This window comes from Elephantulus edwardii, unplaced genomic scaffold, assembly GCF_000299155.1.
Source record: "Elephantulus edwardii isolate Elephantulus edwardi_28Jun2011 unplaced genomic scaffold, EleEdw1.0 scaffold00496, whole genome shotgun sequence".
Lineage (NCBI taxonomy): Eukaryota > Metazoa > Chordata > Mammalia > Macroscelidea > Macroscelididae > Elephantulus > Elephantulus edwardii.
In genome coordinates, this window is record NW_006400246.1 from 363,322 (window position 1) to 388,518 (window position 25,197).

General features: G+C 50.6%; 2 protein-coding genes across 2 annotated transcripts in view; both read left to right on the forward strand.

The window, feature by feature from the left end:
* LOC102858087 overlaps window positions 1–371 on the forward strand; it is a 946-nt gene extending 575 nt beyond the window's left edge. Inside the window, exon 2 of the mRNA XM_006903037.1 lies at window positions 2–371. Coding sequence (XP_006903099.1) covers window positions 2–371 — 370 coding nt within the window. The remainder of the gene's footprint in view (window position 1) is intronic.
* An 84-nt stretch (window positions 372–455) lies between these two features.
* Window positions 456–25,197, forward strand: part of LOC102858497 — a 46,816-nt gene continuing 22,074 nt past the window's right edge. The window contains exons 1-9 of the mRNA XM_006903038.1: window positions 456–546; window positions 16,490–16,993; window positions 17,100–17,119; window positions 19,040–19,166; window positions 19,532–19,662; window positions 20,304–20,310; window positions 20,905–22,387; window positions 24,546–24,850; window positions 25,024–25,134. Coding sequence (XP_006903100.1) covers window positions 456–546; window positions 16,490–16,993; window positions 17,100–17,119; window positions 19,040–19,166; window positions 19,532–19,662; window positions 20,304–20,310; window positions 20,905–22,387; window positions 24,546–24,850; window positions 25,024–25,134 — 2,779 coding nt within the window. The remainder of the gene's footprint in view (window positions 547–16,489; window positions 16,994–17,099; window positions 17,120–19,039; window positions 19,167–19,531; window positions 19,663–20,303; window positions 20,311–20,904; window positions 22,388–24,545; window positions 24,851–25,023; window positions 25,135–25,197) is intronic.

Genomic DNA, 25,197 nt, shown 5'->3' on the forward strand with positions numbered 1-25,197 from the left:
TGGGCCGCCCGCTGTCCCGCCGGCTGACCCTCAGCAGCCCCACCTGGGCCTTCAACGCGGCCGTGGCGCTGGCGGTGCTCGTCTCCGCCGGGCTCGTGGTCTCCGGCGTCTACATCTTCCTCCTGATTCCCCACGCCGCCTCGTCGGCCGCCGCGCACCCGCAGCTCGTCGCGCTCGCCCCCGGGCCCGACTTTTCCCTCTTCCCGCCTCGGCCCGCTCCAGGCGCTCCCTGGACGTCCACCTGGGCGTCCCCTTGGACGGCTCGGCCTGAGCTGGACGCTGCTGCGCCGGAGGCCACGCAGGAGGCGCTGGGACCTGAGCCCGCGGGGCGCGCAGAAGACCCGGTGGAGGCTGCCACAGCCTTGGACTGAGATTTGGACCCAACGTGGGGCGTGGCCGCTGGACCAGGCTTGGAGCTCTGTGAGCGAGCGAGGCCGGAGGCAGGTGTGGGGAGCATGGCCCGGCAGACACTTGACCATGACAGCTGGGATCCAGCAAAGCCCCTGGCAGGTGGTCAGCCCGGGCCTGCTGGGAAGCGCCGTTCAGGTCAGTCATCACGAGCACAGGAACATCCCAGCGCCCTTTCCTGTGCCTTCTCCTACTCTGCTAGGAAATCGCATTCCCCAGGGCCCCTGCTGGGAGACTCACCAGGTCCTGTTTCCTGTGGGAAGGGTTAGAGAAGAGTCTCTGGCTCCGGTGCCTGGGGGTTTCCACTGCTGTTATCCACAGCCATGCCTTCTAACTGGTTGGCTACTGGTCACCCCTCCACGTTGCTGGGACACTTGTAACCCCACTCCTCATCTATCCCGTGTTTTCCCTTAATGGACATTGACTAACATTGTCCACCGGGGCTAGGGGCTCAGAGGCGCAGGGCTGTGTCTGCCCACTGGCACCCCGGCCCACAGCCTCCACGTAGTTGGAAGGTTGGGGCTTCTGGGATCCCCAGCAAGCTCTGAGACAGCTGTATCAGCAGGGAACAGAGAGACGAGGGCAGCTGTGAGGACAAAGGTCCCTAGGCTCTGCCCCTGCCTGACCTCAGAGCTCCTGTGACCTGTCCACTCATCTGCTGTGATGCCCTTCCTCACCACACAGGAATCTCTGGCCACTTCCCATCCTTGGACTGCAGCTCAGAGGGAGGGGGACCTTGACTGGGTGCCCTTCTTTTCCAAAGCCTTCCGTGGTCAGTGACAGGAGATGACCCTTGCCCTGTGCACACCAGAACCTGGGCCTTCTTCCCTGCCCGGCTGCAGAGCACCATTCTGCCTCTCCCACCCTGTGTCTCAGAGGTGGACACACGGCACTTTCCAGAAAGAAATGTGAATTCTCTGAGTGAATGGGACTCCTGCCTTGTTTGTTAAAACCAGTGTCCTCTCGGCATGCAGCATACAGTGGTGCCTAATGTTTGTCTGCACAATGACAGCTTCTTGCCTGGGAATGCTTCCCTGGGCACAGGCATGTCTGTGCAGCTGTCTCCTGGAAACTACTACTGCAGAAATGGGTAGGAGCCCAGGAGGAGCATGGTGTTTGAGGGAGTGTCTTCCCAGACCAGTTCTTGGCCCACATGTGGTTGCCCACGTCATCTGTGAGGGTTGGGACCAGCTGGGGTGCTGGGTAGCCACAGCCCAGCCCCATCAGGAGGAGGGCCCGTTTGGTGCCCCAAGTATGGGTTCCTGTGGTTGGCTGCTGTAGCCAACTTAACACACACACACACACACACACACAGAGCCAAAATCCAAACACAACAGTGAGGTTGCTGCAGCTCATGGAACCCTCTTCCTGGTTTCTGACACTGAAGGTCTTTCTGGAAGCTGGCTACCCACAGCCCCCAGAGGGAACCAAACTGCCAAGCTTCAGGCTTCCAGCTGAGCTCCTAACGCACTGCCTACCCAGACAGCAGTCTCCCTCCTTCCAAGTCATGGAGACCCTCTGTTTGCCAGAGAACAACTATATCCATTGGGGTTCTATGTTAACCTTTTTTTGTGTGGTTTGAATGCAAATTAATTTTTCATTTACCGCCACCACCACCAAAAAGGTCAGTTGGTTGGTCTTTTTCTTCCTGGAAAGAATACAGCCTCGGAAGTCCCAAGGAAAGCTAACTGCTGTGAGTCTGCCCCTCTTGAGGGCAGTGGGACATGGGCATCAGGTTTAAGAGGCTGTTAACTATTAGATGTGGATCACCAGGCGTGTCTTTTGAGGCATCCTGGGTGGATTTGAACTGCCAACCTTTCTGTCAGTGTCTGAAATGTGCCCCTAAGACAGTGCCAACCTACAACACTACTGCCATTGAGTTGACACTGAGCCATGACAGCTTTCCATTGTGTTTCCAAGGCTGTAAACCTTTATGATGGAAGGTGGCCTATCCCCCACTGATTCGAACCACTGACCTTTTCAGTTATACATTATACACCCACATTAGGTGGCTTTCAACAATGTAGCTTCATTCTCTCCCCATTCTGGAGGTAGGAGTCTGATAAAAGGCTATTGAACTCCCCCGGTGGTACTGTGCCCAAAGTGCTCACCACTGAAAAGAGTCAACAGTTGGAGCACAGCAGCCAGTCCATGGGAGGAAGAGGCCGTCAGCTCAGCAACGGTTTACCAGCTTGGAAACCCCACATCGTTGTTAGGTGCCTTGTGGCAACACTCTGAACTACAGATCTGAACTCTGTCCTGTCTCTAACCATGCTCACAATCTCTGACACATTTGAGCCTGTTACTGCAGTCACTGTCAATCTATCTTACCGAGCGTCTTCCTCTCTTTTGCTGACCTTCTCCCTTTGTAAGTATGATGTCCCTCTCCAAGTAAAAGCCTCTCCTGGCAACATCCCCAAAGTAAATGGGACAAAGCTTCACCATCCATGTAGCTAAGGAGAACACTGGCTGCACTTTTTCCAAGACATATTTGTTTGTTCTTTTGGCAGTCCGTGGGATGTTTAATACTCTGCTCCAACACCACAATTCAAAGGCATCAGTTCTTCTCTGTCATCCCTATTCATTATCCTGCTGTCAGATGTGTTGTAGGTGATGGAAAGGACCATGGCCTGAATCAGGTGCACTATAGTCTTCAAACATGGTTCCTCAATAATTTACAGAGGTTCCTCACTGCAGACTTTCACAGTGTAGTATGTCTCCTGATCTCCTGACTGCTGGGACCAAGTGTGTCGGTTGTGGATCAAAGTAAGATAAAGTCATTGACATCAAGATTTCAATCTTTTATCCATCTATCATGATGTTGCCTATTGGTCCATTGGTGAGAATTTTTGTTTTCTTGGCTGTAGACTTTGATCCTGTGAAGCAAGCATTTCAGGTCCTCCTTACTTTCAGCAAACAAGATTGTGTCTCAGCAAGGTTGTGTCCTGTGCATAACACAGGTTATCAATGAGTCTTCCTCCAAACCTGATGCTACATTCATAGAATCATACATTCTTTTTCCTAGAGTCCAGCTTCTCCAATAATTTGCTCAGTATATGACTGAGTTCTTATGGAGAAAGGATACAACTCTGACATACACCTTTCTGCTTTTCATACCGTGTATTGTTCCCTTATTCTGTTCAGACATCAGCCCATCAGCCTCCTAGGTTTTATTTCCTGTGAGTACAATTAAGCATTCTGGGGTTCTCATTCTTCTCAGTGTTAGTCATTATTTGTTACTATCCACACTATCAAATGCCTTTGTATTGTCAATAAAACACAAATAGATGTTATTCTGTTATTCTCTGCTTTCAGCCAGGATCCATCTGACATCAGCAATGATATATCCCTGGTGCCATGGCCTTTTCTAAAACCAGCTTCAACTTCTGGAGGTTCTCTGTCTATGTACTGTTCTAGCTGTCCTTGGATGATCTTCAGAAATATTTTGCTTGCATGTGATATTAAAATATATCCACAAAAAAAACCCCAACAAGTAAAATGTACCAAACCTGAAACCAAAGAGGATGAAATTAAAGTTTTTTTACCATATTTTGCAGTCCACAATGGACCAAACTTGTAGTCAAGATGCATTCATTATAACAGGTGACTGGAATGCAAAAGTTGTAAATAATGAAGTAAGGATTTCCATAGTTGGAAAGTATGGACTTTGTGACAAAAATGTGGCTAGAAATCTAATGATCAAATTTTGTACAATGATTTATTCATCACAAAATCCTATTTTAAAAGAACACAAAATGTTACTTTACGTATAGACCTTACCTGATGGACTGCAATCAAACTGACTACCTATGTGGAAGAGTATCAACAGTCTAAACGAGGCCTGGTGCTGACTATGTGCCATCCATCAAGAGTGCAAGTCATTACCAAGACAGGGGAGAGGAAAAAACCGACATGGATGTCAGAAGAGACTGAAAATTGCACTAGCACATTGAGAAGCGATACTAAAATGCAAGAGCTGAACAGAAGATTTCAGAGGGCAGCTTGAAGAGACAAAGCAAAGCATGACAACAGAATGTGCAGAGAGCTGGAATTGGAGAATACAAAGGAAAGAACTTGCTCAGCATTTCTTGAGTCAAAATAACTAAAATATTCAAGCCTTAAGGTGCAAGACTGAAAGACTCTAGGGACAAAATGATCTGAGAAACATCAAAAGCAGAAGACGGGAATATACAGAGTCACTGGAACAAAAAGACTATACTAACAGTGACAGATTTCAGGAAGTACTGTGTGTTCAAGAGCCAATAGTAATGAAGAAGTTTAAGCTGCACCGAAGACACTGACAAGAAAGAAGGCCAGCAATCGACGGAATAATTGACATGTGTCCACTGACAGCTGTTGCCCTGGACTAGTCCATGCCAGGACATCTGGAGGCCAGCTACTGCACTGACAAGAGATCAGTATTTGTTTCCATTCACAAGAAAGGTGATCCTATCCCAGAGATACGCAGTTCGAATCCACCAGATGCTCGACTGGAGAAGGAGGGGCTATCTCCTCCTGTACCTGTCAGATCAATTTGACGGCACACAAAATAAAATAAAGTAAAATAAAAAAAGAAAGGTGATCCAACAGAATGTGAAAATTACGGAGCAATATCATTAATACCACACAAGTGCAAAATGCAAGCCCTGTAGGGGGAGCTGTTTCACAGCATCACCGTGAATTAGGAGCTGGGTTGACACAGTGATCATCCTGAGAGTGGTGTAGACAGGTTAAAGTTCTGCTCTGTGGTTCATGGGGTCGGCTTGATGACACTTAACAACGTGAGTCAGAATCGACTTGACTGCTGTGGATCCTGTGGTTTGGACCATGTAGATCTTGAGACCTTTCTTCTGAGGCTCCCCAAGTGTTTGGCTGGATTCCCAGGGCTTAACCATTTTGCCCCAAGGACTACTCTCATGTTGGAGCGGCTTACCCACTGCCCCCTGCCCTAGGGTCAGGTATGTCCCCTGGGGATCCTGGAAGACAGAGCTGAACTAGCTGATAGTTTTGTGGCTGTAACTCTTCACAGAAGCAGATGCCACCTCTTCTCAGGGAGGGCAGCTGTATTCGGAACCGTTCAGTTTGCAGCCGAATGTTTTAACTAAGACCTCTTAGAGTGTGTTTAAAAGAGCACCAATTCCTTCTCTTACACTTTTAGAGGCTGGAGTCTGAGATGACGCTCACCAGGCCACAGGCCAGGCCTTGGCAGGGTCTCCCTCCCTCCAGAGGTCCAGTGAGGTGGACCTCAAGCTTTTCAGACTGCTGTGTTCCCTCCCTTGCCACATGGCCCTGTCTCATTTCCATCTTTAAAGTCAGGATAGTAGCATCCTCCCTCCCTCTTTCACTCAGGACCCTCTGGGTGGCATTCAGGAGGGCCTGGATCACTCAGAAGGAGCTTTGGAGGAGAATGGTTTGGGGACAGTACCTTCCATCTTTCCTGTGGCCGATGAGGCCAATGACAGCCCCTGGGACTCTGTGTGCCAATTCTACATCAATGTCTGTCCACACCCGCTCCCCCATCAGGCTGGTGGGGACATCTAGGAACAGACATGAGGCCAGCTGATGTCCTGGTCTCACTGCCCACCACCCCCTGGGCCCTGCACCCTCCCCTCCCCCAATAGGCCTTCCCCCACCCTGACCCTTAAAATCCTCTCCTGTCCCCACAAAGGATCCAGGGGCTCCATTCTATGGGAATTCACCACCTCACCTCTCTGGAACCTGGGAGGCCACTGCCCACCCAAGATCCACCCCCAGACACAAGGGCACTTCCTCTGTCTGGTGGCCAGCCTGAGCAAGGGACCAGCAGGGATGAGGCAGAGGCAAGCTTGCGGTGGCCAGAATGATGGGTGGACAGGCTGAAGCTAGCAGGCCCGGCCCAGCATAACTCCTTCTCCAGAAACAAGACCTTGACTCCACAGCCCATTTCGTTTGCCACTTCAGTTCTCTCGAAATTTTCTCAAGGAATGTAGGGTATCAGGTAATGCAGACCAGTGAGAGGTTGCACTGATAGACGGTGAAGAAACCAAGGTTGTTAACAGCTTCAGTATGCTCAGCTCCACAATCAACACTCTTAGCATCAGCAGCCAGGAAATCAAAAGATGAATTGCATTTGGAAAATCTGCTGTCAGGGACTTCTCCAGAGTACTGAAGAGCAATGATGTCAGTCTAGAGACTAAGGTATGCCTAGTACAGGCCATGGTCTTTGCAGTTACTTGCTATGCATCAGAAATCTGGACAATGACTAGAGATGATAGAAGGAGAATTAATGCCTGCGAGCTATGGAGCTGGAGAGGAGTATTGAATATACCATGGATCGCTAGAAAAACAAACAGGTTCGCCCTAGAGAAGGTGAAACTAGGCTGATCATTGGAGACAAAGATTCTGAAGCTTTGTCTGACATACTTTGAACATCTTGCAAGGAGGGACCAGTCCTTGAGAGGGACATCATGCTTGGGAAGGTGGAGGGACAGTGTAGGAGAGGAAGGAAGACCCCTGATGAGATGGATTGATTCCAGTGACTGGGGTAATAGGGGTAGATGTGTCAGAGACACAGAGAAGGGTCAATGAAAAAGAGGAAGACCCCCAGGTTATGGGATGTCCCTGGGATGGAGCGCTTTCTTTCTGTTGTATGTAGGGTCTCCATCCGACTGCACAGCAACTAACAACACTGATTCTCTAGTCGAGATATGGGACCGAGGACAGGATGCTGGACAGGAAAGAGGGGACAGTGCACAGGAGTCCCAAGTCCATGTGGGTGCTGGTCTGAGAGTGCAAGGGTCCAGGCACCCTCCACTGACCTGAGCCAAGTCCATCTGCGACGCCAGGGCCATGGCAGGCAGCGACCAGAGGGGTCCCCTTGTTCTGGACAGTTGACCAAGGACAGTGGCTCTGACGCCACAGTGTGAAATGAGCTGAAAGCCCTAAACACCGCCACGTGGCTGCCCAGTGGCTCTCCTTGCAAAAGCGGTCACAGCCCAACAGCTTCTCCTCTGTCCTCTGTGACCATCAGGACCTGTCGCTGTCTCCGTTATTGTGGTACCCTTTGTCCAGCTTCCTAACTTCACCTTCACCAGGACTTCACAGGATCCAAAGAGAGACAGGTCAAATTCTAGCATTTTCAGCATGAATTCTCTGCTCCTGCTTCCTTGTCTCAGCAGAAGTGAAGGACTGACAATTTCCCAAATGACCTCACTCCATTCTCGCCTTCAACTCCTTCCCGAGCTGATCTCCATTTGGAACATTCTTCCACATTTAATCCCATCAGATGGCAGAAATGGTATTTGCACCTTTGTCCACGTCCAGGACAGTGGGACGTCCTGGATGAAAGTGATCCCAGGCCAGGTGCCTTGGGTCACGACCTTTAAACACACTGGGGCTTGGAATCCTCCCACCCACGTGTGCGGGGTCCCTGGCCCGGAGCAGCAGAGCCCACGGCCGGTCGCCACCGCCGAGGTGTCCTCGCTAACCAGCTGACCGGACTCCGTTTCCCAGAGACCCTCGCGGTGTTGCCTGGCTGTTGCCATGGGGACCCCGAAGCGGCTGGGCACGCGGTTAAAACTACATTACCCACCGGACGTCATGACGCGCGCCCGCCCCCAACTATAAACTGGCCAATGGCAGCCCCAGAAAGTGTGGCTCGGTGGACTTTGGCGCATGCGCACTGCTGGGACCGCGGCTTCCGGTCACGCCTCTCTCTCGGGTCGTGGCGTGTTGGGCTCGGTGGCGGTCGCGGCTTTCTGAAGCCTCCGGGCTTTGCTCGTTCGGGACTGCGGCGTCATAACTGGGTAAAACTGGGGAGGGCCCCTCTTGCGCGCCTTTGCGTGGTAGTGTCCGCGGGCCGAGGGACCCGTCCTTCCCGAACCAAGGTTTCCGCGCAGCGGCCGTCGTGGTGCCTCCGAGACCCGGCGAAAGCCTGTCCTTCTCTGCAGCCTTTTCAGCAGAGTTGTCCACTAGTGTTGTCCACCTTAACAGCGGGGAACCGATGCTTATTATTCAGGCGTCCTCGCAGGTTCCTGGGGCAACGAGGTTTCAGGCGAGGGAAGGGTTCTGTCCACTCTGGATGGACGTTCCTGGTTCCTTGAGGAAGGGCCGGCCCCGTGCATCCCAGACCAGCGGAAGGATGCTCTGTGACTGAGCAGGGGTCTTCCGTGCAGGGGGAATGGAGAGTCTGAGCTAGGAGCCGAGGTTGCAGCCGAGCACGAAGGAGCTGGACCTTCTGTCCTGAGCAGTCGTTCGGCTAATTGGGGAACGGCCTTAGGCGCAAGAATTAAAGAAATGAGGAGCATGCAGTGATAATCTGGTGTGTCATAGTGTCCGAGAACAGAGGAGTGGTGGGGAGTGTGACTTAGGAACTCCTGAGGGCGCGATGGACATGGGAGTCTCTGAGTGGACATCATGGTGACATGTGCGTTGTGTGGTAGGCTTTTTCCTGTGTGTAATAGACCAAGCCTCGTTCTCCTCCTGATCCAGCACAGGGTGATGCCCCTTTCCAGCCTCCTATCCGTCCATAGGACTGTGGCCAGTCTACCTCGGGATCGTTTTGCTGGCACCCAGCAAGCAGCCCTCCAGGCTGTCACGATGAGGGGCTGGATCTGGGGAGTGGGATTGGAGTCGGAGAGCTGGATCTGGTCTTGCTTGGGGTTGTGCCTTCCCATTCAGGGTCCCTCTTGACAAGGTAGTTCCTCATTCACCATTCCACCCTTTGGTTACATCCTTTCGAACACTCTCTTTCTCTTGTTTCTGCTTTGATGTATAGTCTCTGCTTCCCTCACTTCCCTGCCTTAAACATCTTGTTGTTAGGTGTTGTCAAGTGTGACTCATAGCAACCCTATGTACAAAAGATCTGAACCCTGTCCTATGCCAGCCTCGTACTTCCTGAAACTCTGGACCCCGTTGTGGTAGTCACTGTGTCAGTCCACCTGGTTGAAGGTCTCCCTCTCCTTTGCCAGCTCTCCACGTTTCCAAGCATCATATCACTCTCCAAGGAACGGCCCCTCCTAGCAACATAACATGCCCAAGGTATGTGAGGCGAAACTTTATCATCTTTGCCTCCAAGGAGCATTCTGGCTGCACTTTTCCCAAGACGTGTGTGTTTATTCTTTTGGCGGTGGTCTTCTCCAGCACCAGCTCAAAGGCGTCAATTCTTCTTCTGACATCCTTATTCATTGTCCTGCTCTCAGATCCATAGCATATGATTGGCAAGAACGTGGCCTGAATCAGACTCGCCATAGTCCTCAAACTGATATGATTACTCAATTCATTTGGAGAAATTCCTAACTGCAGACTTTCCGACTGCAGTACCGCTCCTGATTTCCAAACTGCAGCTGCCAAGGGTGTTGATTGTGGATCCAAGTGAGATGAAGTTGTTGACAGTTTCAGCCTTTTCCTGTCTTGATGTTGTGTGTAGGTCCACTGATAAGAAGTTTTGTTTTCTTGATGTTGAGATGCAATCCGTATTGAAGGCTGTATTCTAAACATCTTACCTTTTCTTTACTTCTTCATGGAGAAAGTCCTTAGGAAGGCAGCAAAAGTAGTAGAACCCTTAACTACTACTTCAAGCTTATTAATTACCAGAGAGCACACAACAAAGATTTTTACACTTGCCCTGCAAGTGGGAAAGCTTTTAACCACATACCGCCTCTCGAATGAATACTGGGGAAAATCCATCAGTAGAGGACAAGTGGGAAAGCCTATAGGCATTGCTATGAGTTTGTTCTTGTGTGCCGTTGGGTCGCAATCGACCCACAGCTGACCCTCCAGCACATTTTCAGGGGCAGTAATTCTGACAGGAGTTGTTTGCCTATCTTTCTCCTTCAGAGCAGCTGGTGAATTAAAGCATGTTACTGTTACGTTGGCAGAGCGATTTCTGATTGCTGATAACAACAGCAACAACCACCACAGGGGTCACACTGGAGAAAGCCAGACGCAAGGCATGACACCACTTTCAGGCAGAGCTTTACTCTCATTCAACACCAGCATGTTTACACACACAGGTGCAAACAGATGTAGAAACACATTAGTGCATAACTTGGCCCTAGTTAAGCACCAGAATGTTCTTATTATGGAAAGGCTTTTAATGCAGTGAATTTGAAAAATCCGATTCTTACACAATAATCTCATCAAATACCAGAGTTTGTGTGTGCAAATAATGTAGGAGGAACACAAAGCTAGTTCCTGTCAGGAGGGGGTTAAGATGTCCTAAATGTCCAGTTTTTGCAAGCGGCTGTACCTCTCTATTCCTCCTCCTCTCAACACTTCCCGTGCTGTTGTAGTCATTGGGTTTCATAGTTTGCTCCAATATCTCACAGAAACACAACTCTCCAAGGAAATGGCTCACAAGACTAACCAGGTTGGCGAGTCTGAAGGGCAGAGTGGACCCACATGGTGGCAGGGGCCGATGAATGATGAATGCCTGTGAGGCCGCTGGACTTAGCCTTCAGAGGAGTTGGTGGTTCTTGAGGTGGCTGATTGAAGGCTGACTTGGGATCCAGAGGGGAAAGTCTTCACCCTGACGAGGGATTCCTGTTTATTGGCTGGAGACCAAACTCCAGCATAACTAAGGATGATGACTTGGGTCAGACACACTAGTCAGGTGGGGACTCAGGATACACCTTGACCTAATCCTGCCTCGTTAACACAGACTCTAAAATGAGAACACAGGCTCTAGGACAAAGGCTGTTGTTGGCAGGTGCTATCACGTTGACCACAACACATAGCAGCTCTGAACAGCAGATCTGAACCGTCCGATGTGGTAATCATTGTGTCAGACTGTCTCATTGAGGTTTCTCTCTTTCCCTCACCCTCCACCTTTCCCGCCATGATCTCTCTCCAAGGTCTGGTTCCTCCTGGCAAAGTAAGAGAGACAGTTTCACCATCCTGGCTTCTAAGGATCAGCCTGGTTGCATCTTCTCCAAGATATAATTGTTTGTTCTTTTGGCAGTCCACAGGGTATTCTATACTCTGCAGCAACAACACAGTTAAAAGGCATTGATTTAAAAAAAAAAGCATTGCTTTTTGTGTCATTCACTACCCAACTTTCAGATGCTAAGGAAGCAATTGAAAAATACCATGACTTGAATCAGGCACACCTTAGTCTTTAAACTGACATCTTTGCTCTTTAGTACTTTGGAGAGGTCCTCTGCTCCCATTGATGTTGATGTGGATCCAAGTACATGAAATCGTGGACAATTTCAGACTTTTTCCTCCATCTATCATGATGTTGCCAATTGGTCCATTGGTAATGATTTTTATTTTCTTTGTACTTATATGTAACCCTTATAGAGGACTGTAGTTTTTTTTATTCTCTGCGGTAAGCATTTCAAGTTCTCCTCAGTTTTTGCAAGCAAGGTTGTGTCCACTGCCTAATGCAGGATGTTGAGTCTTCCTTCAGTCCTGAATTCACATTCTTCTTCATATAGGTCAGCCTCTCAAATGATTTGTTCAGCATATAGTTTCTATAGGAATGGAGAAAGGATACAGCCTTGATGTACACCTTTACTGATGTGAAACCCAGCACTGTCCTGTTGTTTGGTTTGGACACTTACTGCTTATTCTAGATAGAAGTTTAAGCCATAATTTGTTATGATCCACACTTGTTATGATTCCACTTTGTATAATCAGTAAAACACTAGTTAACATCTTTCTGGTATTCTCTGCTTTTAGCTAAGATCCACCTAACATCCCTTGTGCCGTGACCTCTTCTGACACCAGTTTGAATTTCTGAAAATTCCCTCTTAATGTACACTTCCAGCCATTTTCCCACCTTTTTTTAAAAAAAATTATTAGTTTCAATGAAAATTTACAGAGACTTTCCATTCATTCATTGTTGCACTTTTCTCCCCTCCCAACCCTACACCTCATAACACTACCCTCTTGGAGAAGGAAAAGAAAAATTCTTACATTGTTTTACAATCCCTCCCCCCAGGTCCACTCCACTATGCATACCTAATCACATATCCCTTTTAAACAGTTTTCTCCCTCATCTGTTTCAATGCAGTATACATTATTGAACCCATCTTTCTCAGTCTTCCTCCAACCCTGAGGTCAGTCCTGTTTTACAACAGTGGCACTATGCAGTATTTGTCCTTTTGTGACCGAGATACTTCACACAGCATAATGTCCTCTGGGGTCACCCATTTTGAATAATATTGCATGAGTTCCTTGTTTTTCAGTGCAGTGTAGTATTCTATTGTGTGAATATACCACAACCTGTCTGTCTGTTTGTTGATGGGCACTTGGGTTGTTTCCAGCTCCTTGCTGTTGTGAACAAAGCCATGATAAACATGGCTGAGCATATAGCTACTTGGATGTCAGTTATGGTCTCTTTGGGGGTATATTTCCAGTAGTGGAATTGCTGGGTCAAATAGTATCTCTATTTGCAACTTTTTGAGAAAGCGCCATACCGCCTTCCACTGTGGTTGCACCATTTTACACTTCCACCAACAGTGAATAAGGGTTCCAGTTTGTCCACAACCTCGCCAACATATGTTGCTTGTTGTTCTGTTAAATTCTGCTAGTCTAACTGAGGTTAGACTAGTTGTTTTGCCAGCCGTTTTTAAATAATTTTCATCAGGCTTTTAATTGCATGTGATATTAATGATACTGTTTGATAATTTCCAGTCTATTGGATCACCTTTTTTTGGGAACGGAAACAAATAGGCAGTTAGCCAACTAGCTCTCTTCCATATTTGTTGGCAGAGACTGGTGAGCATGTCCAAGGTTGCTTCTGCCTCCTGAAGCACCTCAGCTGATCAGTTCTGTTGGTTCTTGATCATATGTTACTTCCTGAAATGGTTCCTGAGATGTCAACTTTTTCTTTTTGATACAGTGATTTTGTGTATTCCTTCTATCTTCTTTGGATGTTTCCTGCATCATTAAAGATTTTGTCTGTAAAATCTTCAGTATGGCAGCTTGATGCTTGAATTTGTTCTTTTGCCCTAAGAAATGCTAAGCTTGGTCTTCCCTTTTGAGTTTCTAAGTCCAGCTCTTTGCATGTCCAACTATAAGACATTTATCTTCTCAGGCTGCCTTTTGAATCTTACCTCAGCGTTCCTTCCCCTCCTTTTGGTTTCTTCTCATTTTAATGCAAGTTTCAGAGTTTCTTCTGATGTTCATTTTGGTAGTGTGTGTCTTCCCTGACTTTGGGATGACCTTTGGCTTTTCTCGTGGATGATGTCCTTGGTATCATTCCACAACTCATCTTTGGTAATTAACGTTCAGTGCATCAAATCTATTTTTTTTCTCTCCACTGTTGTAGAGTATCTTTTAATCACTAGCTACTGAACCAACTGGGAGTGGAATGGGTCCCTGACAGGCTTGCTTTTCCTCCGGTGTGCGAAGCTGGAAGAATACTAGCCTTCTCTGAAATCTATTCTTAAAAAGGCTTTTAAATTCCGTTGGGGTATACTCAGAGTCATATTTTGGTTCTCACGAACTTGTTTTAATTTTCTTGAACTTGAATATGAATAGTTGATGGGCTGTTTGACAGTCAGCCCCTGGCTCTCTGCTTTCAGCCAAGATCCATCTGACATTGGCTGTGATATCCTTAGTGCCATGGCCTCTTTTTTCCCCCCATTAATTTTAAAAAACATTCACAGAGATTTTGGATTTCCATTCATCCATTGCTGCACTTTTCTCCCTGTCCACCCCTCCCCACCAGTTGACTCCTCTCTTTGAAAAGAAAAAGAAAAGAAAAAAAATTCCTTCATTGGTATATAATTCCCTCCCTCCCCCGCACCAAGTACACTTCTCCATGCAACCTTAATTCTGGACTCCTGTGCTAACCATAATACTCAATCATATATCGCCTCTAATCTTTTCTTTCCCTCATCTGTTTCAATACAGTATACATAATTTATCCAGTTTTTTTCTCCATCTTACCCCAACCCTGATGTCAGTCCCATTCTACAACAGTGGCACCAGGCAGTATTTGTCCCTTTGTGACAGAGATATTTCACTCAGCATAATGTCCTCCAGGGTCACCCACTTTGAATAATATTGCATGAGTTCCTTGTTTTTCAATGTGGCGTAGTATTCCATTGTGTAAATATACCACAGCTTCTCTATGCATTTGTTTGTTGATGGGCACTTAGGTTGCTTCCAACTCTTGGGTATTGTAAACAAAGCTGCGATAAACATTGGTGTGCATATATCTGCTTGGATGGCTGTTATGTTGTCTCTGGGGTATATTCCCAGGAATGGGATTGCTGGGTCAAATGGTATCTCTATTTGCAAAGTTTTGAGAAAGCGCCACACTGCTTTCCACAACGGTTGCACCATTTTACACTCCCACCAACAGTGAATAAGAGTTCCAGTTTCTCCACATCCTCGCCAGCATTTGTTGCTTGCTGTTCTGTTCAATTTTGCTATTCTGACTGGGGTGAGATGATATCTCATAGTTGTTTTGATTTGCATCTCTCTTAGACCTAGGGATTTTGAACATTCTTCATGTACTTGTTGGCCATCTGAATGTCTTATTTGGTGAAGTGTCTGTTCATATCCTGTACCCATTTCTCAATTGGATTATTTACCTTTATCTTATTGTGGTGCTCAAGTATTTTATAAGTTCCGGATATAAGTCCCTTATCTGACATGTCATTACCAAATACTTTTTCCCAGTCTGTGGCTTCCCTTTTTACCCTATTGGAGAAGTTTTTGGATGTGCATAGGGATTTGATTCTTAGAAGGTCCCATTCATCTATTTTATCTTCTCCTGGTTGTAGATTGCCATGGCCTCTTGTATTTCTGGTAGTTCTCTATCAATGTACTGAGTCGGTTTTTTATAATCTTCAGCAGGATTTTGCTTACATGAGATAGATATTAGTGGTGATGTTCTATAATTTTGCCATTCTGTTGGATCACCTTTTTTTTTTTTTTTTGGAATGGGAATAAATACGGATTTCTTCCAGTCAGTTGTTGAGGTAGATATCCTCCAGATTTCTTGGCCAACCTGGTGAGCACGTCCAGGGCAGCATCTTTTTAATGAAAAATGTCAGTTGATACTCCATCAGTTCCTACAGAGCAGCTTGAATTTTCTCCTTCATCACTTCATTCTTTTTGGTAGAGTGACTCTGTGTACTGCTTCCAGCTTCTTTCAGTGCTTCCTGGATCATTCAATATTCTGCCCATAGCATCTTTAAGTAATGCAACTTGAGGCTTGAATTTGTTGTTCAGTTTCTTCAGCTTAAGAAATGCTGAGTGAGTGTGTCCCTTTTGATTTTCTGACTCTAATCCTTTCAACTTGTCAATTTCCCAAGCTGCTCTTTGAAATCTTCTGTTCAGCTCCTTAACTACCAGCTTTCTTCTCTTGGTTTTGGCTTCGTGGCGCTCTAGTACAATATTCAGAGTGTCATCTGACAGTCATCTCAGTCCTTGTCATGAACTTTTGAATTCTTCATGGATGATATTCTTGGTATCCTTCCACAGCACATCTGGTCTTTGTTCATTAATGTTCAAGTCCTCAACTCTGTTCTTGCGGTGGTTTTGAAACTCAGGTGAGATAGATTCAATGACAAATTTTGATTCTCGTGATTTGTATGAATTTTCTTTAACCTCAACTTGAATTTTACAATCGGCATTTGGTCCAGTTTCACAGCTGATGCTGAGCCGCTCCAATGATTCTGTTTTTTTTCTTTGAATGAATATAAAGAGTGTATTTGGTGTATATTTGGGTACACAACAACAAATACTAAACAATCTTTTTTTTTTTTTTTTACTTTTTGTGTACAGGACAGAAAACTGTATATGCTATGTCCACTTTTTGGAACATAGGTTTTAACAAGTATTAATGCACAAAATCTTACATATTATGCAACTCTATGTGTTTAACTCTCTCTCACATACTTTGACACGTGGCCGGGAGGGAGCAGTCCTTGGAGGACATCATGCATGAAGGGTGGAGGGACAGCTCAGGAGAGGAGGACCCTGGATGAGATGGATGGACACAGTAACAGGGGCAATAGGGGTAGGTGTGTTGGAGTCAGTGCGACTGGCTCAGGACAGGGCAGGCTTCAGAGCTGCTGTTCATAGGGTCCTGCGAGTCCGCGCGCAGTAGCAGCATGCGGGTGTGTGTATTCTGTTGTAGGCGTGCGTCAGGACTACATTTCCCAGCGTGCTGTGCGGCGACGCTTGCTTGTTGCCGTGGAGACGCGGCCGGGCGCCGGCAAAGCTGTGCGACCCAGGAGCCCCCGCGCGGCGCACGCGCACCGGGCCGCTCGGCACCGGGACGGGAGAGAACTTCCGGCGCCTGGACTGTCACTTGGCCGTTGGGCCTCATCAGCTGTCGTCCCGCAGCGCGGGGTACGCGGCGCTGTTCCCGGAGGCGAAGATGGAGAAGCGCAGCGAGTGGAGGCTCCGTCTCGCTCCCGTGCCCGCATCGTAACCTCGATCGAGGGTCCTGCTCTCCAGCCCCGGTTCCCCGAGCGCACCCTGCCCTGGTCCCTGGGACGGTCGGCGAACGCTCTGCGGCGCCGGGAAGCAGCGCCTCGGACATTGTGCGCGTTTGACAGCCGGGCGACGGGGACTGGACGGGCACGGGGCCCTGCGGTGTCCGATGGCGGCTGCCGTGGCGCAGGTGTATCCGGCGCAGGTGAGTGTGGGGACCCCCCTCCTGTGGATTCCCCCAGCTGAAGGAGGGAGTGCTTCTGGGCGTCTCGTCCTCGCTGCCTAGGCGACACTTAGCGCTTCTGTCCCAGTCTCCACGCTGTCAGCCGAGGTGTGAGGTCTGGAAGGAAGTTCTCGCCTGCCCGGGAATGAGACGGGGTCTACGTGCTCCCAGCTCCATCTTCAGCTGCTCAGGGGAGCGGAGCTGTGGCTGGGTTGTGAAAGAATCCCCAGGGTTGCTAAGTGGAGAACAAACGTGGGAGACGCAGGCCGTAGTAAAGGAAAGAACCGGATTTCATGTGTCTGCAAATAACCAGAGCAGTCAGCCTCTGCTGCCGAGTGAGTGCGTCCCTGACCAACTCCGGTTCTCAAGGATATTGAATCGATCCTGTCTGCGTTAAAGCCCAAGTCGTGCATGTCCATTGAGGTCCCCGTGACTAAAGGCCTCCGGACCTTGGAATGGTGATTTAGGGTCTCCAGCGAAGGGAGAACATCCTTACACTCAGATGGGTGGCGTGTCCCCGGGTGCTCTGTTCTGGGAATGGCCCCATACCTGGCCTCATGCATCTCCTCACCTGTACCCATTCTGGTTATGAAACAGGTAGCCATATGTGTAGGTAATATAGTCTGGTTGAGTTTGTGAGCCGTTATAACAATGCCACAGGACAGTGAGCCAGCAGGGGCTTTGATGACAGTCATGCAGATGCAGCTCGAGGGGTAAACGCTGTCGGCAGTCTGTGGAGATGGAGTCCTGGTTTGTGACCTAGTCTCCTGGGGTCAGAGACCACGTGACTGGGAGAGAGAAATAGGCTGGAGGGTGTGCAGGCTCCCCATGACTTGGCCTCATATGACACTGGGTTTCGGACCCAGCTCAAGAGAGCTGACCAAGAGCCTCGGGTCAGGAGGAGTTTGCCAGGAAAGTTAGTTCCCGGCCACAGATAGGGATGCGAGAAGGTGAGGCAGTTGGATTCATGATGGGCCTTGCACCACAGTCAGTAATAAACATGGGGTCTGCTCACCTCACCCCTCTCATACTGCAGTTTAACACAGTCCTTGGAACTGCAGACTGTGGCAGTGGGAGTAGTGATAGATAGCATAGATCTCTTGATGTGCCAGGGTAATGTTGTATGCTGTCAAGTCAGAACCTACTCCTAGCTGACCCTCCAGCAGGTTTTTAGAGGCAGTAAATTGTATGGGAAGAGATTTCCCATCTGATTCCTGTGAAGCAGCTACTAGTGGATTTGAACCAGCTTCCTTTGGGATTGCAGTACAGATTCTTAATTTGGCTCCAAAGATAATGCCACAAGTGTATTGGGCAAAGGACGAACCATCTTGAGGTTAGCGGGATCTCCTGAAGGAATGATGCTGTTGTAGAAAGAAACGGGAATGTGGAGGGAAAGCAAGTTTCCCTGGGACGATCGGGAGTTGGAATTGGGACCAAATATTGAGTCCTCGACGGTCCACATGGAGGGAGGCTCAGCATCGCCTTGGGGTGTAGGTGTACATGGAAGGGCCTAGGACTTGACAGGTCTTAGGAACTTCGTGAGAGATGTGGTTAGAGATGAGATCACGGTTGAGCTGCTGAGTGGGTTCCCTGGAAAGGGAACGCAGGAGAGAACAAGGAGATAGAGAGGGCATGGCTGCAGAAGAGAAAGGGATGGGCTTTGTGTGTGCCTGTGTCCTGCGGCCACCCCTGTGAAGGCCAGTGTGCAGGGACATGGTTCTCTTCAGTCCAAGGAGATCAGGTGTCAGTTAGGGACAGCCCCAGGGCTGGATTTGGACAGCTGCTTGTAGCAAGAGCAGGCCTGACTAGGAGACAGCCTGCCTTGTGCAGGACCTGCTGTGGTCACCTTGTGCTCGGTGGCTTGACTGGGGTGGGTGGAGGAGTGGAGGTTTGGAGATGGGAGAGATGGACCCAGTGCAGAGCCAGGGGAGGAGAATTAGCATCAGACGACCTCAGAGGAACTGACTGTTAGGGTGGGGGAGGTAGGTCCTTGGTCCAAACCATACATATCTTTGTCTGCCATTGCAGGGCCTGGTGGCCTTTGAGGACGTGGCTGTGTACTTCTCCCAGGAGGAGTGGAGTCTGCTTGACCTGGCCCAGAGAACCCTGTACCGTCATGTGATGCTTGAGAACTTTGCCCTCGTAGCCTCACTAGGTAAGGCTCTGCGTCTTGCACGAGAGAGATGGTCAGGCCCAGGTTAGTGGCCCTTCTTCAGTTCCTGGGCAGCCCCTGAACAGCCTCCATCTCTGTGGCTAGGGACGCTGAGCTTGGGGCTGAGAAGCTGTGCCTCTCTGGCCAGCTCAGCTTCACTCTCTTTGGGCTCCGTGACCATCCTCTGGCACGAGCACAGGGCTGCCCGAGGAGACCACTGGGCCAGTCCCCTGGGTCCCTTCCCAATCCGACAAACCTTGGCTGTTGGTTTTCCTGGCTCTGCAGGTGACACAGTGTTCTGCCCTGTGTAGGGAGGGGACTTCCCTGGAGAGGGAACCAGCTTCTCCTCTGCTTTGTCCTTCCCACAGGGCTTGCAGCCTCTAGACCCCGAGTGGTCATCCAGCTTGAACGTGGTGAGGAGCCCTGGGTCCCCACCAGGACAGATACAGCCCGGGTCTCAGCGAGGAAAGTCCAGAGGAGAGCCAGCCCTGGTGAGTGGGTGCTCAGAGTGATGGGGGCACCGATCGGCTCATCTCCCCTCTCAGACGTCTGCAGCGGCTCTTCCTCCTTCCACTCTCGGAGGCACCATTTGCTGCTCGAGGGCATAGGAGCTGGTTGAGACAAGTGCACCCCCAGGTCTCTGCGAGGCCGGCTCAAGCCCTGGAGGGCTCATTTCTGTGTTCCTTCATGCATTTCCTCATGATCGTTTCTTTGGTGAACTTGATTGTGGGTGGAAGTTTACACAGCAGATGGTTTTCCTTTCACCCACACGTTTTGATTTGTGACTTTGGTTGCAGCTCTCACAGTGTGGTAACCCTCCCCGGTCCTTCCTTCAGTTCACCATTTCCACCTATCCTTCCTGTCCTCAGAGCTTTATTCCCTAGACAAATGTCCTTTGATCTCTAGGGAGTGTGTACCTCCCTGGTGATCCTGTCCATCTTATTGGCTTATTGTTAGGAGCTCAAGTGATGTCATGGTTAGAGCATTCATCTGCTAATCAAAAGGTCTGTGGTTCAAATCTTCCAGCCACTCTGTGGGAGAAATATGAAGCCCTCTAGTCTGAAAAAGATTATAGACTTGGAAATCCTGTAGGACACTTCTGCTCTGTTCTGCTGAGTGCATATGAGTTGACTAAAATAGTCCCTGTGTCATGTGTCCCCGAGTCCCCAAAGGGACTGTTCTTGTCAGGGTTATAACTTTACTTGATAATCACCTATTAGTTTTCATTTAAAGTGGTGATGAGTACATAGGTGACCAGTGTATCCAGCGTGTTTGTGGAATCTCTGTCCTCATCACCTTCTGGACAACTGTACACAGATGCTGTAGGGGACAGTGCTTCCTCCTTTGGCTCAGAGGCTTCGTTGAGCCTGGTGTCAACTCAAACATCTGGTGTTTCCATCTCCTTCATGGCAGATTTCCAGATCTCCTTAGATGCTTGAGAGGCATGCTGCTTAGAGCCCCCTCCATGGATATTGACCGTGGACTCTCTGGTCACCACTCCTTGACAGCAGGAGACATGGGGGTCGTAGCACCAGGACTGCATGGAAAGGAAGAAGGCAAAGGATTGAGGGAGAAGGCCAAAGGAACGTTTTTACACAATCCTAACCAGCCTTCTGCTTTTCTCCCCTTTAACAGAGCCTCCCAGGGTGCACACTGCCACGGCTTCGCCTGCTTGCCTGCCCCTCCTGGACAGGCTAACAAATGACCACCATTTCTCTGCCTTTAGGTTCCCATTATCCAGTCGAAGTGGGGAAAGTTCCTGGAGATGCAGCCTTGCTGAGGACCTTCCCGGAGAGCCCGTCTCTGCCTCTGTCTGCCCGTGCCCTGCCTTCCGTGGATGCCTGTGACCTGAGGGAGAGTGTGGAGGGCCGGCGGGAGAGAAAGACCACCGGCGTGTCCGTCATCTACTGGGAGCAGCTTCTGCCAGGCTCCAGCCATGGGGAGGCGAGCATTGGCCTGCGACTGACTTCCCCGCTGTGGGCTGCGGAGGGCAGCCTGCCGAGGGGACAGGTCCTCACGGACCACCTGGCCTCAGGAAGGCCGCGGGCGTCGGAGGAGGCTCGGGGGAGAGCAGGCTGGTGTGTCCCGGTTCCCGCGGCCGGGAAGCTGCCCGCCTGCACAGGGCCGGCGCTGGCCATTCTGAACGGAGAGGTGCGAGCGCTGCCCGTGGGCCCGGAGGCCGGGGCCGACCTCCTCCCCGAGGACCGGCCGCTGGAGTGCAGGGCCTGCAGCAAGGTGTTCGTCAAGAGCTCGGACCTGCTCAAGCACCTGCGCACGCACACCGGCGAGCGGCCCTACTCCTGCGCCCAGTGCGGCAAGGCCTTCAGCCAGACGTCGCACCTGACGCAGCACCAGCGCATCCACAGCGGCGAGACGCCCTACGCCTGCCCGGCCTGCGGCAAGGCCTTCCGCCACAGCTCGTCGCTCGTGCGCCACCAGCGCATCCACACGGCCGAGAAGGCCTTCCGCTGCGACGACTGCGGCAAGGCCTTCAGCCACGGCTCCAACCTCAGCCAGCACCGCAAGATCCACGAGGGCGGCCGGCCCTACGTGTGCACGCAGTGCGGCCGGCGCTTCTGCCGCAACGCGCACCTGATCCAGCACGCGCGCACGCACACCGGCGAGAAGCCCTACACCTGCGCGCTCTGCGGCGCAGCCTTCAGCCAGGGCTCGTCGCTCTTCAAGCACCAGCGCGTGCACACGGGCGAGAAGCCTTTCTCGTGCGCGCAGTGCGGCCGCGCTTTCAGCCACAGCTCCAACCTCACGCAGCACCAGCTGCTGCACAGCGGCGAGCGGCCCTTCCGCTGCACGCACTGCGGCAAGGCCTTCGCCAAGGGCGCGGTGTTGCTCAGCCACCAGCGCATCCACACCGGCGAGAAGCCCTTCGTGTGTCCGCAGTGCGGCCGCGCCTTCCGCGAGCGCCCGGCCCTCCTCCACCACCAGAGAATCCACACGGGCGAGAAAGCGGGGCGGCGGCCCCAGTCCAGGGCTCCTTCCGCGGCAGCACCCGCGGGTGCTCCAGGAAGGAAGGCATCCGGGGATGCTCCAGGAAAGACGATGCCCGAGGGTGCTCCAGGCAGGACGGCCCCTGCGGTTGCTCCAGGGAGGACGGTACCCGGGGGTGCTCCAGGGTGGAAGGCCGGTCACACACCCCTCTCAGGTCCAACTGCAGACTTGAAGCTTATGGAGGTCAGAGATGGCAAGTCCGGCCTACCAGGCATGCAGTGAGGGGAGCTCAGGGCCTGTCCTGCCGCAGACCCACACGGAGTTGGAGCCACAAGCCTGGGAGCCAGGTACCGAGAAAGCATGCCGCTTGGCTCTGCAGCCCGTGGGTGCACGTTCAGCGCTTCAGCCGGAACTTTGACCTTCTCCACCCTCAGGGTGTCCACTCACACTGCAAAATCTGCTGGGGGAGACTAGGCAGCCCAGAATTTGCTCTCACGAAGGATTTGTGGGGCTTCGATGATGGCAAGGGTGCGGGGTGCATGTGACTGGCAGCACCAGGACCTTCTGGGTCCAGATGACACACATTAGAAACCAAAGATGAGCAGCTAAGAACACAAACCTGCAGTTATCTGACCAGGATGAGACTCCGCGGTTCCAGAGGCTTGAGAACTGAAGCCTATCAGCTGTTGAATGGGGATGAGGGGTCTACAGTGAAGTGGACTGGGGAGGAGCCTTCGCTCTGTTCCTCCATGGAGAAGCTAAAAACCTTGTTCTGGGGATTCTGAATTGACTCATTGCTGGGGTGGAACTGACTCACAGCTGGCCGTAAATCACATGAGAGGATGGTCCATCTTCCTCCCATGAACCCATTGGTGGCTTCGAACTGCTAGAGAGGTTACGCCCACACCCTGCCCACTATACCACTGGAGAGTCCAGGGATTCTGTAGAGTCCTAGAGGAAGAAACGTCAAGACACTCCAGTTAGGGGCTTATTTGAAAGGGTACATCTTGAAGCACTTATCACTACAGCAAAGATTAGTGTTAATGAGCCCCACTTACAGACTCAGAGCTTCCGGTGAGAGTATTTAATTGCCAGGCATCCCTCTGCACTGAAACAGGCAAACTATTTAGGATTGGCTGAATAAATCACAGGAGCCTATGTGGCACAGTGAGTTAGTTGGGCTGTGACTTGAAAGAAGAGTGATTCAGATCCATGTGCAAGGAAGACAGGTGAAGTAATAAGCTCTCAATAAAGATTTACAACCTCCGAAACTATAGGTCAGTCCTGCTCTGTCCTATTGGGTCATGACTCAAGAGTCCACTGAATAGCAGTGGGATTTAATAATTAACCACCTGATGGTCAAAACTGCCTCTGTCCCACCTCACACTCAAACTTGGAAGATAGAATTGTCTATTATGATGAAAATAACGTCATCCATTCTGGTCCTCAAAAAACCCCCACAAACCAGCCATTGAGGACATTCCCCATCAATCCAGGCAAAAAACTTCACTATGTACTTTGCAGAACTGACCAAACAAGGACACCTGGGCATATGATGATTGTCATGGACAACTTATTCCCTTTTCTGCCACCAGTGAACTTAGTTGTTTTGGTAATTTGGCATTTTTTGTTAAGTACTTGCTGGTTTCGGCAGGTTGCCCCATTTTTGTAAATAACGCTTCCAGATTATTTTGTCTCAAGTTTTCTTTAGACAGACTGGAAGTTTTAACAATGACAAACGAAATGAGGAGATTACTTTTAAACTTTACCACCAATTTCCACAGTTACTTCAGTGACTAAGCCCCTGTTTTTATGTTTTCTATTGATTTGATGCTATCAATAGTTTTAAAATGATCTGAAGAGGGCCTAATACACGGCTGATAGCTTTTCTAATCAGTAACAGGGTACCCAGCGGCGCTCCTATCATTCGTGTGGTACCAGTGAATGAACGATCGACCTCAGGTCACTGCTCGCTCTGAGCCAGTTTGGAGAAATCCGGGGTCTGTGCCAATGTCCAGGACCCACTACAGCATCTTCGTGGCTTACCACTGTGGTCCTCCCTGAGCTGATAGGCCACTGGTTACCAAGGGAACAGCAGTTAGGGTGGGGCATGGGCCAAATGCCAATTCTAATTGGCTAAAAGGGCAGCTTCATTTATACGTTCGCCTAACTAGTCAATAGAACCGTCCGACTGTCACCTTATTGTCAAAATGGTGAGTTCTGAGGCTCAGAGTCCAGCGAAAAACCTCCGCCAGTGCGGCGGTGAGTCCCTCAAACTACGACCCTGCGGGCCCTGTGGACATAGGACGCTTCTCAAGCCCGAGAAACTTCTGGAAGTACTCTCCCGCCGGCCCAGGCAAGGCTTCGGCTTGCTTTCCGAGAGGTTCATGGGAAACGTAGTCCAGACCCTCGAGACTGCCACCTGATTGGCTAAAGCAGCGTTGCCATGCCAACGCGTGGGAGGGGCGTGTCGTGCGCAAGCGCGCAGGGAATGCGTGCGGCCCTGGCGCGGCGCCATTCCTCGGAAGTGGCCTCGGGCCCCGGCGCCGCGGTCCGGCCGCTGCTGACGCGCGACGCTCCGCAGGCCGCCGGGGGTGGCCGTTTCCGCCCCGGCTCGTCCTCTCACGGTCGCGCGAGTCCGCGAAGATGTGAGGGACGGGTGCGCGGCGGGGCGGAGACCGGGCCGGCATCGAAGGAGCTGCTGCCTCCGTCGACTTCTGCACCGAGCGGAAATCCGTCAGGTAACTCTTGGCCAAGTCGGGGAGCGGAGAAAATGTTTGCTGACTCATCTTTTTAAAATCTTGATTCAAGTGTGCGATCACGTTGTTCGTACTTCGGGTTGAATCTGACATTTATCTGACAAAGCGAAGGCTCCCCCCCACCCCCGGCTTCGAACCGGTGTCTCCCGCTTCAGGCCCTGCCGAGCCCCCCGTCCGCAACCCGACTCGCAGTCGGCGTTTTATTACTAAGACCTGGGAGTGGACCCGTGAGCCAGCCGGGAACCCCGATAAAATTCACGGGGCACGTGGGCCTTCGCCGAGATCATCGGGGGGTCTCGTTAAAACGGAGACGCCGCTGCCGCGTCCGG